This window comes from Echinops telfairi, unplaced genomic scaffold, assembly GCF_000313985.2.
Source record: "Echinops telfairi isolate 266 unplaced genomic scaffold, ASM31398v2 ScPeMD7_23;HRSCAF=83, whole genome shotgun sequence".
Lineage (NCBI taxonomy): Eukaryota > Metazoa > Chordata > Mammalia > Afrosoricida > Tenrecidae > Echinops > Echinops telfairi.
In genome coordinates, this window is record NW_022103920.1 from 27,640,754 (window position 1) to 27,656,097 (window position 15,344).

General features: G+C 47.5%; 1 protein-coding gene across 2 annotated transcripts in view; it reads left to right on the top strand.

The window, feature by feature from the left end:
* The window catches only part of CTTNBP2 (cortactin binding protein 2), a 146,348-nt gene that overhangs the window by 116,162 nt on the left and 14,842 nt on the right, over window positions 1-15,344 (top strand). For both annotated transcript variants that reach the window (XM_045288873.1, XM_045288874.1), the window contains 4 exons: window positions 5,665-5,817; window positions 5,989-6,176; window positions 10,088-10,266; window positions 14,492-14,697. In XM_045288873.1, coding sequence (XP_045144808.1) covers window positions 5,665-5,817; window positions 5,989-6,176; window positions 10,088-10,266; window positions 14,492-14,697 — 726 coding nt within the window. The remainder of the gene's footprint in view (window positions 1-5,664; window positions 5,818-5,988; window positions 6,177-10,087; window positions 10,267-14,491; window positions 14,698-15,344) is intronic.

Consider the following 15,344-nt stretch of genomic DNA (forward strand, 5'->3'; position numbering starts at 1 on the left):
CCTTCTGGAAACTACAGGAAAATCCCCGAGTCCCTAAATTCTGTTCACTCTGCTGTCTGGTCCTCATCTCCACCTCCTGTTCCCCCTGCTACATATCCATGCTTCTTCAAGGGGACATGGCGATTCTTCATGAACCCATCTGGGGCCCTGAGGCCTCAGAAGGTTCAGTCGAGAACTTGAGGCAGGCCCCTGCTCCTTCAGAGCTGATGTTCTCTGAATGACAGGTCTATTGAAGCTCTGATGATAAGGACTCTGATATATAATGTCTGTTAGTCTGGGTTGACTGGAGAAACAAATCCAGAGCGACACTCATATGTGTATAAGAAAGAGCTTTATATACAAGAGCAATGGAATATCAAGGAAATGTCCTAGCCCAGTCCAAATCAAGTCCATAAGTCAGATATTAGCTCATCTGTCCGATACCAATCTATAAAGTCCTCTTCAGACTCATGAAACACATGAAATGATGCCAAATGCAGGAAGATCAAAGGCCAATCGGTGGAAACTCTTGTGGATCCAGTGGCATTATAAGCATCTTAGCACTGGCAGGGGCCCTCACGTGGCTCCTTCAGCTCAGGGCACTAGGGTAGCTACATGTGGCTTCTCAGCTGGAATGTCTCCCAGGTAGTCAGCCCGTGTTCTACCTCCAGCAAACTGTTCATCTCCTTAGTGCCTCCAAATGAGGTCATCAAGCTGCGATCTGATTGACAGGCTAAACCCCGCCCCGTCACTCTTAATCCTCTCAAATTGACAACAGATTATCTAACTACCCCAATGTCCCTGCTGCTGTCCATTTCATACCTGAAAACTCCCACTGCCTCCACCACCAGGTCCTCAGTGGGCCTCGCAGCTTTTGCCTGGTGCAAGGAGGAGATCGTGGAGAATAATGTATGCTGAGCAGAGCAGGCGAAGGCGTGAGAGGCTGCTGAGCAGTGACCGGGAAGAAGGGCTCCACCAGTGGGTGTGGGGTTAATTGCTGTCCATGATGAGAGCATATGGCAGGGGAGGCGCCCTTGTCCTTTGAAGGATAAAAAGTCAGGAGGTGATGGGAAAGGAAGGTAGAGAAGGCAGAGATCTGGGAAAGAATAGGCCCTTGGACTCCTCCAGTCAGATTCCTGGAATTTGGAGGGTACAGGAAAAAAAAATGTTGATAAGCTATCCTCTTGTTATTTATTGATGTGTTGGTTTTGTCTCTTAACCAATAAACGAACTGGTTAAGAGTGGATTACTACAAGTAAGGAATAAACCGATTCATAGGCTGTTAGTATTTACTTCTTGTTCTCCCTCTTAAAAAAGCAAAAAAAAAAAAAAAGCCTCTTAAGCTCTTTGGATCAAGCCGGAATAGGAATGACAGTCCCTGGTGGAACCTTGACCACACAGGCGTGACCTTATTTATTCCTCCCAGCCTCGGTGTGGAAGACAGCTAGCCAAGAGGGCCACGGAGAAGGAAGGGGAGGGTGTCCAAGTAAAACATGCAAGCAGCAGGGTTCGCGAATGTCCTTTAAGTAGTTTTAAAATTAGAAAACTTAAATACGGAGATTAAAAATGGTGACAGTGACGAGAAGAATGTCAAGCAAAAAACCTCTTAAGAATGGCACAGCACTCACCCTAGTAAGCGTTGCTTTGCGGTTGTGTGAGCTGATTGAGAATAACCTGCTTCTCAGGTTGCCTTTCGTGAGAGACAGTCACAGCACACCCGGCTCTTGTGTTTTCGCCAGGAGCGTGTGAATGCATTTTAGACTCGGGTTGAATTTTCCTTCTCCTCTGTGTAAGGGATGGGATGGGATTGGCACAACATATATATACAGACACATACATATACATATATAAAGTTGTACCAGACAGTTAGTGGTAAAACAAATAAAGAAGCACTAGACCTTTATTTTAAAGTGCTATTTTGGCTCCCCGAGAGAGCTTTCCTTTTGAGACTTCATGAGCGCAGTGACTGTCGTCATGCGCAGAGAGCAAGGTGCTGACTGCTACCCAGCCGGGTGACTTCATTTCCTTGAGTCCTGCATCACCGCTGGGGGCTCTTAAAGGGGTGTCCTTTAGTCTCCCCTGGCTTCCAGAGCTGTCTCTACAGAGCCTTGGTTTAAGGCGGCACCATAAGGGCTGCCTGTTATCCCCAAAGTGGAGTCAATGGATTTTGGCTCATCTTAGGCTCAAAGGAGTTTGGAGTTAACCATTAAATGCAATATGTTTATTGTTTTGAAACCAACAAGTGTTGCTATGGAACTCGGTGTAGCCCACGTCATGAAGTATTCACAGTTTCATCATTTTTCAACTACAATAAAATTTGCCAGAGGCTCTACTTAATTTCAGGATATTGAACTTAGGTCAAGAAGTGAGTGTTGTTGAAAAAATAAGGAAATGAGGCCAGTAACTTTGAAGACACAGCTTGTCACCAAAGAAGCCCACCCAATTTGACGCCTAGGTGGTCACCTCTGAGGAGGTCACACTGAATCAGTTTGAGGTGAGCACCCACCACCGATGAGCATCTTTGTGTTTAGGGCACAAGCTGTGCGTGACTGTGCACTTAAGTCAGCTCCAGAGCCCTTGCCTGTGGGCCCAGGAAGCGGAATGGACTGTCTCTTTTTGAGAGATGACCTCTACTTCTGTCAACTGGTGTATTGATATCACCGGTTCCCGATCCTCCCTCCTTACGACACACACCCACCTGCTATCCACCTGCCGAAGGGATGCCTTGCCGATCTTATCACAACTGCACTCCTGCTCCTGTGTTCCCTGCTGCCATCCGAGGCCCTCAACCTCTTCCTGGAACCAGGGTGGGAACTTTAGAATTGACTGAGGGTTGCTCTCTGCCTCTCTCCCATTGCATTCCACCCCTCAGAAAGATGTTACCCCAGAATGCCTTTCTCTTCTGTGTGTGGGCCTGCCAGAGGTTCCCATCACCTCGTCCACTAGCCCCAGCAGTGGGACCCTAGAAAGGGTGTCCAGAGTGAGGATCTCAAGGTCAGAGTCAAATCGTGTATCTCTCCTCCTTCAAGTCTCCCCTGCTGACAGGTTCTGCGACCTAGCATGGCTTTCTGGGTCTGCTTTTCATTTGGGATGAGTTCTAAGGTTTGCTTTCAGTCTGCTGCTGACCTAAAGGTTAATGGCTTAAATCCAACCCTTGGCTCCACAGACAGTCCTTGTGTGAAGATCACAGCAAGGAAACACATGAGGTCACCATGAGTCAGAATTGACTGGATGGCTATGTGTTTGGGTTTTTGTTTAGTTTGAATGGGAGGAGAATGAGTTGGTGGGACAATGAAGGATGACTTGATAAAAACAAAAGGTCTTGTTATCAGCAAGCTTCCTCCTGGCTGCCCATTACAGTCTTCAGGGAGCATTTTCCAAATGCTAATGCCCGGAGCAGCACAGACTCAGTGAGTAAACATGTCTGGGGTACACCCCTGGAGGAAGATGCTGCCTGCTGCCTACCCCTTACCTACAGCAGGGCTGGCTTGATTCCTACCCAACCTGGCTCCACTTAGTCACCAGCCTAATCTTCGTCACTCTGAGTATCCCATCATGACAGTTTTGGTTTGATGCCCCATCACTCCGAGGCCTGATCCCTGCCAGTGTTCCAGCTTCTACCCTTCTGCCTGTGTCCGTTCAGAAACTGGGAAAACCTTTCACCTGTTCATCTGTTGAAATGCCACCTCTTCAAAGGCCACCTCCCTCAGTTAGCATCGGCCACCTACGCCATTCAGCAGCACTCCCCTGGGCCCACAGCAAGGCGGCACTGCGTGGACATGAGTTGAGTCACAACTCAGCATTCCTACAGATCCATTCGAGCCAGCTGCAGCACCAGCCAGGGCTACTCATGCCAGGCAGATATTTAATGGGCATCAAGGGAAAACTGGAGACCGTCAGTCCCGAAGTACAGACCTGGACTTTAAACAAACCATCCAATCTGGTCAGTGCTTACGATTGCTTTAACCAACTATCTAGATTTTGGGGGGGTTTCCATATTAAATGTGTCTATGAAACATTGGCCCCCAAGAAGCACAGTATGTGAGCACTCCTCTCAGAGTAGTTGTGAGCAAGCCACACACACCAGGCACCAGCACAAGGGCCCCCAGGAGGAGCAGTGGTTGTTTCTGGTCTCTAAAGGCTCCCGAGCATCCCAGAAAAGAGCGGTTTCTGTCTCGGCGGAGCTTCATTCCCAAAACTCAAGGACTTCTCTTAGAAGAGAGAACACTGTGTCGATAGCAACAAGCAGAGGGAGAAGAATGCACTGCTCTGAGCCCCAGTGAAAGGTGGGTGCTTGACAGTGAGTGATGTCCGGAGTCTCAATTGGTTTCTGAGTCTTTCCAGGTCGTGTTGGCTAAGATGGTGACATCTGAGGACCTCCTAACGCCCCAAGCCAAGCTCACTGCCATCGAACGAGGCCACCTCATCGCCACCCTGCAGGACAGGGTCGAGCTGCCCCTCTGAGTTTCCGAGACTGGTTATGTTTGCAGGAGCAGAAAGTCCCGTCTTTCTCCTGGAGCATCTCCTAAAGCACTAAAATTCAAGTTAGACTATTTTGTGAATTCATTGGTATGAAAGAATATGGTAAACGAATGTTTAATGAACTCAGGTGTTAACGGAAAGGCTGGAGGTTCAAGACTACCTAGAAGCAGCTCTGAAGAAAGGCCTGGTAATCTACTTTAAAAGCAAAATCAACCCTGAGAATCCCTGAGGAGCAGTGTTCCTTCGACTTTTGACACACATGGGATCGCCAGGAGTCAAAGTGGACTAGAAGCCAACTTTTTTTTTTTAATACAGGAAGTGATAGATAGATTAAACTATCAGTAATGTTTGAGTTCTTTGTATATCTTAGGCAGTATTTTAATAAATGCCTCTGCATCACCTTTATTTGTTTCTTACAATAATAACTAAATTCTGTTAACTTTCTGTCTTTCATTTTGAGTTGATATGCCATCTGTCTCTCAGTCTCCCTCCCTTTTTTAGTGGGAGGAACGATGACATCCCAAAGCCACTGCCACTGGGCCAGTTCCAACGCATGCCACCCTTATAGGACGGGATAGAACGGCATCTGTGGGTCTCTAAGACTGGAACTCTTTATGGCAATAGAGCGCCTCATCTTTCTCCCCTGGAGCAGCTGGTGGTTTTGAACTACTGACCTTGAAGCTAGCAACCCAAAGCATAAGCAACCACGACACTGCCAGGGCTCCTAATGATAAGACTCACAAATTCTAGATTTCAGTCCTTCCACTACCATGGAATAACAAACCTTGGTCAAATCCCTTAAACCTGTCTGAGATTTGGTTTGCTTTTTTAAGTCAGGACAAGAATCTGATTTCTCTCTGAGTTTCCCTCTCCATAATCCTAAGGATGTTTTGCACGTGTCTACTGTCAAGGTCATTTAAGGGTTCAAACGTTTTATGGTGTGAGCTCTGTGTCCTTAAAGATACATCGTACCTGCTTTTCACTGGAGCTCGTGGCCCTGTGTTCTTTTCTCCAAGGGCCTGCCGGCACTCCCCGCTAAGTGTGGAACACGACTAAGCACCAGTCCTTCGAACGCACCCGCCTTTCTGCTAGCGAACGGGGAGGCTGTCTGATAGGTTCCCTGTGAACCAGCTGGATGGCAGTGGGTTTGGTGAGTAGATGTTTGTAAAAGCTTTAATACCCACATCTCTTTCTCCACCACAGCCTGTCTGATCCCAGCGAAGCAATCGCCGGCTAGCAAGAAAACCATCATCATCTTGGAGAATTTGGAGAGAGCGTCGTTGTCTGAACTCTTGGGGGACTTTCTGGCACCTCTGGAAAATCGCAGCCCTGAAAGCCCCTATACGTTTCACAAAGGTAAAGAGGTAGAGAGCTTCCCAGGCGGAGAAGCAGGGGAGATCATTCTTAGCTCTGTTCCTCAATGTACAAGCCGTGCCTCATGTGCCCCCTTTCTCGAACTTATTTCATGTGCGTTTGACCCATTACATGACTTGCTGAGGCTGGACTGTAGCATGCGGTTTGTTGCAGGAAATGGAACATCCGAATGTTACTACTTCCATGAGAACTGCTTTCTGGTGGGAACCATCGCCAAGGCCTGTCTCCAGGGCCCCGACCTGCTGGTGCAGCAACACTTCCGCTGGGTCCAGTTGCGGTGGGATGGCGAGCCCATGCAGGGTCTGCTGCAGAGGTTCTTAAGAAGGAAAGTTGTGAATAAGGTAACAACCAGCAAGGCAGGATCTTTGGGCCATTAGGCAAGGCCCTGTCTCCTGGTTATCAAGAGAGCTTGGCTTGAGTTCCAAGCCTGCTCGACACATTAGTGACACAAGCTCAGTGAAGATGCTGCCTGAGGTGATTGATTGGGGTGGGGTGGGGGTGGGGGCGGCAGGACAAGCGTAGAAGAGTATCTGCCACTGGTGATTTGAATGAATACCCGAAATGCCCAGTTTAATCAGGTTTCTGACCCCCCCAGTTATGTTCAAGTCAGTTGCCCGGTCATAAATAGATGCTTTCGGTCCAAGAACAACAGCCACAGCATGCATGACGCCAACAAGTAAGTAGAAAGACAAGGTCAAGGCAGTCCGAGGCCAGTAGCTTTTCACATTACCAATAGGCGTAGTTAACATCATCGTTGTTAATATCTGAATCTCATTACCCAAAACACTTATATGCATAATCACCAGAGGTACCAATTAAAAAAAAATTCTATCAGGGGCTCTTCACAATCCATACATGCATCCATTGTGTCAAGCACACATGTACATATGTTGCCATCATCATTTTCAAAACATTTTCTTTCTACTCGAGCCCTTTTATTTTGTAGAATTGGCACCCTTTAAGTACAGTATGCTCCCCAGCTCTCTGAAGAAGGGTGAATTGGTTTTACTGATGCTGAAAGCCCCACGCTTTCTCTTTTCCACTGTGTTGGAGAATGGGAGTGTGGGGTACAGAGTGAAGAACAGAGATGGGGAAGAAAGAGTAATGCCTGCCATTGACCAGGAACCATTTCCAGTAGGCTGCTGGATGGGTTCCTGAAGAGCACAGACACTGGGAATAAATGATGACTGCGCAGCTTCAGAGATCTTAGACCTGCAGGACAGAGCCGACGCGACGTGCTGGGGGCGCTTCAAAGCACATCGGCACCTGACCTCAATCTGCCCCTCCAATTTCTTACTGGGATATAAGAAAATTGACCTTCCCAGACAATCACTGTTCTAGTAGTATTTAATAAGCATAATTATATTTAGAGTTGTAGTAAGTTAATACTCAGCCATCACTAATTATAGTACATGATCTCGGAATTTTTGCTGGAAGAGTATTAGAGCAAAGGAGAATTAGGAGTGCCAAAGTGCTCCTCCTTTTTCCAAGAAATGATATTTTATTGTTTTTTCAGTGAAGGTTTTACAACAGGGTTCCATTCAACAATTTCCACACACAACACTCAATGACATCGCTTACATTCCCCACAATGCACAAGCAGCCTCAGCATTTCCGTTCTCATGGCTTTTCTCCCGTTAGTCTACTTTCCTTACCTCCCTGTGTGTCCGTCCCCTCCCCCCCCCACCCAAACCTGACATGCTCAGGTTGCTTTTAAAGTAATGGTTGATTGGTCTCCTATAAGGTTTTTAAAGGAGCACCTACTTACGGGTGATCATCTTTATTTTGCGAACCATCTTAAAAATCTAAGGGGTGACCTCTGAGCTAGTTTTTCAGTTCAAGGTTTAAAGAGTCTATCAGGGCTGTAGTCTAAGGGGATTCTCTAACCTCATCCACGCCAATCAGTCTTCGTGTTTGTGCTTTTAAAAATTTTGAGGTTCTGTTTCCCATTCTTCTTTTCACCCATGGTCCATCCATGGTGGTCCTGTCTGAAACGGTCTTGGTGGTGGGAGATGGACGCCATCTAAGGCTTCTGGTCTCAGGGCCAATGAGGCCACGGCCCGTACACATTATCAGTCTTGCGTGCTACTTGCTTCCTTGTTTCACACTCATGTATTCATGGGCTTCACACTCATGTACTCATGGGTTTGGCATGTTAGGTAAGAGCCGTTAGTAGCTGTTGCATGGATGGTTTTTCTGTACACCTGGTCGTTTCTTCACCTGTTTTGTAATTTGCTGACATCAGCACCCATCTTCATGCCGCCTCCGTGTTTCCGTCCCTGCTCCGTATCTGGGCTGCTCTTTCTGATGTCTACTCGCCAGACAAGTGTCCCTCTGAACCCTTTCTGATCTACCCGAAGTCCCACCTCCTCTCTACCTTTCCTGACCCTGCAGAATCTAGCCACAGCGCCAGGCAGCTTAATTAAGGATTTCTAATCTGGAAGGGACTTTGGGGAGAGGAGTCTGCCCCGCCACCTTCATTTGACACATGTTGCAACCTTCAGAGAGAAATCACAGGGACTCAGCATACCTGGACTCTGCCCTCGCTCTCCTGCCTCCCAGCTCACCCGCACGTTACCTTGATGGCCATTGTCTTTGGACACACCTGTTGTTAGTTTGGCCCCTGATGGTTTGCCAATCACAGATTACCTTTTTTTGCTTCTTGGCAGTGATAATTACCAGGCATGTGATAAATGTACTCTTCTCTATGTTTTTTAATGATTTACGTGTTGATAATTTACACAGCAGACTATATACCACCTTGGAAATTTCCTCACATACTTTCTTCAAGGTGTGTAACTGTTTTCACCCCACCTTTCAGAATTGTTCCCCAGGAACAAAACCTCACTGCCCATACGATTCCTTGTCTTTTGCGTTGTTGCCCTCAGGTTGATCCCACATAGGAGAAATGTCAAAGAGTGCCGGTGCACACGCACTTTTATTAGTTATGCTAAACCCTTGTTTGGTGTTTAGAAGATGCCCGGGGCTGTTTGGGGTTTACGGTTTAAAGATCGTCTGAGGGCCTGGGCCCCAGGTTTTCATCCAGCTGTTGTAGCTTCAGAAACTCCGGATTCCGTGGGAACTTTCTCCCTGTTGATCAGGATGCTTTCTTTAGAAGCGCTGATCAGAACATTCAGCAGCAGCAGCTGGGCATCACCTCGTGCTTCTGGATGTGTGGCACAGAACGCAGTTGCTCTTGGAGGCAATTAATGAACGATGGCGAAGGGTTGTCTAGACGACTAATGTAATTGAGGTCAATAAGTTATACACTTATAAAAAGTTGAATTGGCCAGTGTTGTGTGTGTTTACAAGCGCAACGAAGAGCAGCTGCCGAGACTGCTCATGGTCGCTTCGTGGGATTTGGTTTCTTGGTTTAGAGACCTAGGCTCCTGGCTTTGTGGGACACTTGATCAATCAGCCTAATCCTGTGTTCGGTGCCTCTTCTCCACCTCCCAAGTTTGTTGCCTAGCAGTCGGGGGTACTAAAAGCTTACATGTGATTCACCCCAGCTGCACCCATGGGTCTCTGTTCACCGGGAGCAACAGAGGAAGGGGGGATCTGGATGGGGAAGAGAAGGATGTAGAAATCAATATATATTTTTAAAACACAGACCCCAAAGCATCTTCACAAAATTGCCTTCACTTTAAGGGACTATATATTAAAGACAGAACTTAAAAAAAAAAAAAGCCTGTGATAACTGGAAATTCTCTGTATTGGATAACCCTGTATGAAGGAGACACCAGTTTTGCTTGTATTATCAAAGAACACCCACATTTCCCATACTTGTAAGAGGAGAAATTCCACAGAAATGGCATCTCTGCTGTTGAGAAAGGGGCCCCCTTAGTCCCTCGTGCCCTTAGGGCAGGCACCTTGCATTCTGCCTTCCGGTGTTATAACATCGACCTCTCTCCCAGCACCCCAAACGGGCGGGTCTCCAAAAGTCATTCATTAGACAGTTATTAAGAGGACTTTGTACCTCAACTTCCTGATATGTAAAATGCGAAAGAACTGCCTTCTTCAAGCTCGTGCTGAGAACTGAATGAGAGAAATGCTTATCAGAAGAACACCTTAACACCAGTGCGTTATCAGCTGGGCCTCCCGCACCCACTGCAAGTGAAGTGCAGGCTGAAGCAGCTACATTCTCAATTGTTCCGTTGTCATCGTGTTCGGTATGTACATTTCGAACTTTTTAAAACAAGGGCAAGAAGCCCCGCTCTGAGCCAGGCCCTGTGTTCTGCCCCCGTCTTCCTAGTTCCGAGGAAAGCTCCCCTCGCCTGGCGAACCCGTGTGCAAGATGGTCGACTGGGCCCTGTCCGTCTGGCGCCAGCTCAACTCCTGCCTCTCGCACCTGGGCACACCTGAAGCACTGCTGGGACCGAAGTGTTTCCTGTCTTGTCCGGTAGTCCCCGGACATGCACAAGCAACAGTGAAGTAAGTGCCGTTGCTCAGTGCGTGGCTGTGGAAAGAGGGCCCAGGGCACCTGGGGGATGCTGGTGAGTTAGAATGCTGGCCCCTTGCCCCCTCCTGTCATCCCAATGGAGTGAGCAGTACGGTGGGTTCTCCCTACTTACAAAACCCTCCTCAAAACAATGTTCAGCGTTGACATGCTCGAAGACACATTTTTTTGTCTTTCGGGCAAGATCTGACATGAGAAATGTTGTCAAGTATTATTATCAGGGAGGTAGACACTAAAAATTCCACGTGATTGACCAAGTGAACATCTTCCTCCAGGCATACTTCCTTGTTCCCCTTACAGCGCTCTAAGCAGACAGACACACAGGCAGTAAGGTTAAGGGAAGAGAAAATCAAGAGCCAATTGAAAAGAAAGAGAAATTGGTCGCCGCGCAGACAGCAGAGGGTTTGTCATTGGTGATCAGACATGATTCGGCTCTTCTGGCTGCAGTCTCTATAGGAAGGTGTGTGAGTCCGGGTTGACTAGAGAAACAAATTCATAGATACTTCTATGTGTATAAGGAAGAGCTTTATATACAAGAGCAATTGAATATTGAGAAAACATCCCAGCCCAGTCCAGATCAAGTACATAAGTCTGATATTAGCCCATGTGTCTGATACCAGTCTATAAAGTCCTCTTCAGACTTGTGCAATGCATGCAATGATGTCGAATGCAGGAAGATCACAAGCCAGGAGGTGGAAAGCTTGTAGGTCCAGTGGTGATGTAAGCATCTCACTGCTGGCATGAGTCTCCACGTGACTCCTCGGCTCCAGGGCTCTGACTCCATCAGCCTCTCTCCAAGTGGCTTGTCAACAGCAGTCTCCAGGGAGTGAGTGTGTGGCTGGCCTCCAGCGAGCTATTTATCTCCTTAGTGCCTCCAGATGAGGTCATCAGGCTACTACCTGATTGACAGGCTGGACTCCACCCCTTCACTCTTAAGCCTCAATTTGACAACAGATTATGTAACTCCCACAGAAGGCATGGTGTAAATCACCTATCTTTACAATATAATATCTCTTTACAGTAAGACAGACCACTTGTTTAGGATCTGCTAGTTGGAGGAAGATGGAGGTGTGCTGCGTTCAATCCTGTCATTCACAGTCCTCAGATTGGCCCTCAGCTCACATAACCCCACACGCAATGACAGGAAATGCTGCCCAGTTTGGCTGCTTGCTGTTTGAACCGTTGTGATTCCGAGGATTTTCGATGGCTGGTTTGGGTTGTAGATGGTCAGAACTTTCTTCCTGGTCACCCTCAGCCTGGAAGCTCTGCTGGACCCTGTTAATCATCAACAGGCCTGCAACATGCAGGCCTGACAGTCAGATGGCAGCTGCACAGGAGGACAGGTCGCCAAGAACTATACTTGGGTCTCCTGTAAGGAAGGCAAGAATTCTACTCCCGAACTACCATTGCACCGTATTAAATACAGCTAACAGCAGAAATACACAATCGCCTCTCAGCAGCATCACAGTTAGTTCTTTTCTGCATCTGCTTTCAAGAGCCTTTGGAACCACTTTTGACCTTTCCTGGTTGAGCATAGTCTTTGTCGAGGACGGCGAAGACAGGACTTTCTCTTTCCTCTGTTTGCCAGCTGATCGGTTAGCCCGCCGCAGTTCCCGTGAGCACCCCCCTCAGACAAGAAAGAACTCACAGTGTGACAGCGCAGCAGCAGCATGTGCTTCATAAGCTCCCCAGCTCCGCCCAGCGAGGTGCTGGGCTCGGGGATCTTGCAGTCTTGGGGACTGGTGGCAGTTCTGTCAACCCTTTGCCCTGGAATTAAAACACACACACACACACACACACACCCCACACCCCCATCCTTATTCTGGTCAGGAAACAGCCGCCTCTGCTGCAGGAGACACCAGCTCTGACTGCTATTCAGGTAGTCCTTGACTTACACCCTATTTGAATTACGACAAACTACACTTATAACCCTTTCTCTCTCTCCTCTCCTCTCTGCATATCAGATTGTTAGAAATGTGTTGGTGTTATCATTTGCAGATGTGGAATTTTATGGCCTGCTGTTCAAACTGCTGCCAGGTTTATAAAGGTACTACTAATACAGGGGAATAATCATGAACACTGAAAGAAAGATGCAGCATTTGATTTACATCAGAACAGCTTCTGACAGTCATTGGAAAAGAACCCTGTCACAAGTCACAAGTCAGAGACTGCATGTGCTCATCTACGAAAAGATGCTGACACAAAATGTACAGGGCATGACTGTCTCCCACCAGCCAGAGTGATTCATGACCAAATGAGTCATCTGCACCCCTTAGCACCTTTGCAAATCATGCCTTTTGATTCCTGTTGTAGAAAAGGATCTCTGAGAATGCAGGGGATTAAGCAAAAGGTTGGCCATTCAAACCCACCAGCCATTCTGTGGGGAAAAGCTATGGTGGTGGGAGTCCAGAGAGAGTCCAGCCTTGGTCACCCAATGGGGCAGGTGGACTCTGTCCTTTAGGGTGGCAATGAGTCAGAATCAACAGTAGGGTTTTGTTGTCATTGTTGTTGTTGTCTTCATGTTGTAGAATATCAGAATTGTGTCTAAATTCCCTATTTCCGTTTCCCCTTTTACTTGAGTTACATTCTGAATTAGCTATCACCAGAAATTAAACTGAGAAACATACAACCGATGGGTGTTTGATACCTGAGTAATAGTTTTAACAATACCTGGATGGCTTATGCTTTGAGCACTTTCCTATTTGGGAACATTTGGTTTTATTTCTACAACATTTAATAATATAAGTACTTTGTTTCAGAATTTGTCTTTAAAATCTAAAACAAATTTTAATCTTTTCTAAGGAATGTCATTGGCATTGAGTGGCTGAAAGCTAAGTGGAGATGGTTTAATTTAATAGCTGCTTCTAGCTTTAATGTGGAACTGCATTGAAGGGATGGCTGGTCGACAACATCCCCTTACTACAGGGCTAGTACACCTACATGCAAACACAGAGCCCGTGATCTGGGTTTACCAGCAATTATAAGATGCATCCAACTTCATAAATATTTGCATGTAAAATGGGTGTGTCTCAGTAGTAAGGATACACAGCAGATGTGTGTATAAACTAGTTTGAGACTCACAAAATCTTATTTCTCCTGCTCAGTTCTTTTCATCTACAAAGTGACCTTTACCCCATATATTCATTTATCCATGTATTCGTTCATTTAACAAACTCGCAAGCCTTGATTCCTGCGCCCGAGGATGGCAAGACTACCTGGAAAACATAGCAAATCTACAGAAATGCTTTAGCTTTTCCAGGGTTGCAGGAACTTAGGCCAACGAAGTAGTTGGAATAGTCCCATGACAGACTTCTCAGCTCTGCTACCAACTCCAAGCTCGGGGCTGACCTGGGTTCCTAGTGCTGTGGAGCCCATATACCCCAGAGGGGGGCTTTAAAGAGGATGGGTTTATTTTCTCACAGCTCTGGAGGCTAGTAGTCTGAATCACATTCTCACTGATAGCTCTGCATGTTCCTTGGTCCTTGGCCATCCTCACATGTCTACCTCTGCTTATTACCTGCTCCTTTAATCACTCAGAGTGACTACGTTTCACGACACACCCTATCATGATATGGATTAGTATCATAAAGAGAGCGTTACTTCTACATAGAATTAAATCCACAGGTACCGGGCTTGGGCTTCCAAGACTGATGTTGAGGTGATACATGCATCCATCACAGGAAGAAGGGTCCTCAGCGCCCCCTGAGGTTCCGTGATGTGCTAGAAGGATTCAGATGTCACTGCGACTGTTAAACCCCAGATGGCAGTGTATGGCAGAAAAGGAGACAGATTAAAATCAGCCGAGAGTGGAACCTCATATGGAGCTTCCATTCACTCCCCATGCCCGGGGAGGGAGACGGTAGATCCTTCCTGTTGTCCGAGGATTGCCGACCAGGGATCCCGGGAGCTTCAGTGCTTGGTTTTTATTTGGGTCTCTTACATCTGCATGATTGATTCTTTGTGTCAGTTGTCAGGTTAGCTGAACCCCCGAGCCCTCCCTTACATCATAGTCTTATCTCACCCCAGGCCTCGCACAAAGATGACCGCCCCAGAGCCAAGGGCAAAGGCCAGATCTCTTTTTGGACAAAGTGAAATTCCTTGCTCTCCAATGGTCTTACCAACTGCCCTTTTTGCAGTTGCATGCAAGTCACCAGGGGTCTGCTCTTGACTTTGACGGAACCTCTGATCCTCTCTTGCAAGGTGGATGTCCAAGCTGTGGAACGCCGTCATTGCCCCCAGAGTGCAAGATGCCATACTGTCAAGAGCCTCTGTGAACAGACAACCCGGTCTTGGACAAACAGCTGCTAAGAAACACCCCAGCCCCGGGCAGCAGGCTGTGGTGAAAGCTGCTCTCAGCATCTTGCTTCACAAAGCTGTGCTGCACGGCTGCCCCCTCCCGCGAGCAGGTATGTGGCTCCTGCTGGGAAGAGGGAGGCATCACCCTCTTATGTAATACTTTGAATCTGTTCTTGAGGAAGCTCTGTGTTTCTTCTTGGCAACTAGAGACATTATCTTCCTGTTAATGTCATAACACTGCTCCAGAACTGCCCTCTGCTTTTCGTTGTTGACTCGTATTTGAATTCCCTACCTCCAAGTCAGCATTCCAGGGGTGTCGTGGTGATGTGCCGGGCTGTGATCCGAAAGGGCAGCCGTCGGAAACCACTTATCACTCCATGGGAAAAGGGATTTCTACTCTCATAAAGATTTAGTCTTGGAAGCGCAGTTCCACCCTGTCCTACAGGATCACTGTGAGTGGGCATCAAGCGCCTGTCTTACAGGGTCACTGTAAGTGGGCATCAAGCGCCTGTCTTACAGGGTCACTGTAAGTGGGCATCAAGCGCAGTTCCACCCTGTCCTACAGGATCACTGTGAGTGGGCATCAAGCACAGTTCCACCCTGTCCTATAGGGTCACTGTGAGTGGGCATCAAGCGCAGTTCCACCCTGTCCTACAGGATCAGTGAGTGGGCATCAAGCGCAGTTCCACCCTGTCCTACAGGATCACTGTGAGTGGGGATCAAGCACAGTTCCACCCTGTCCTACAGGATCACTGTG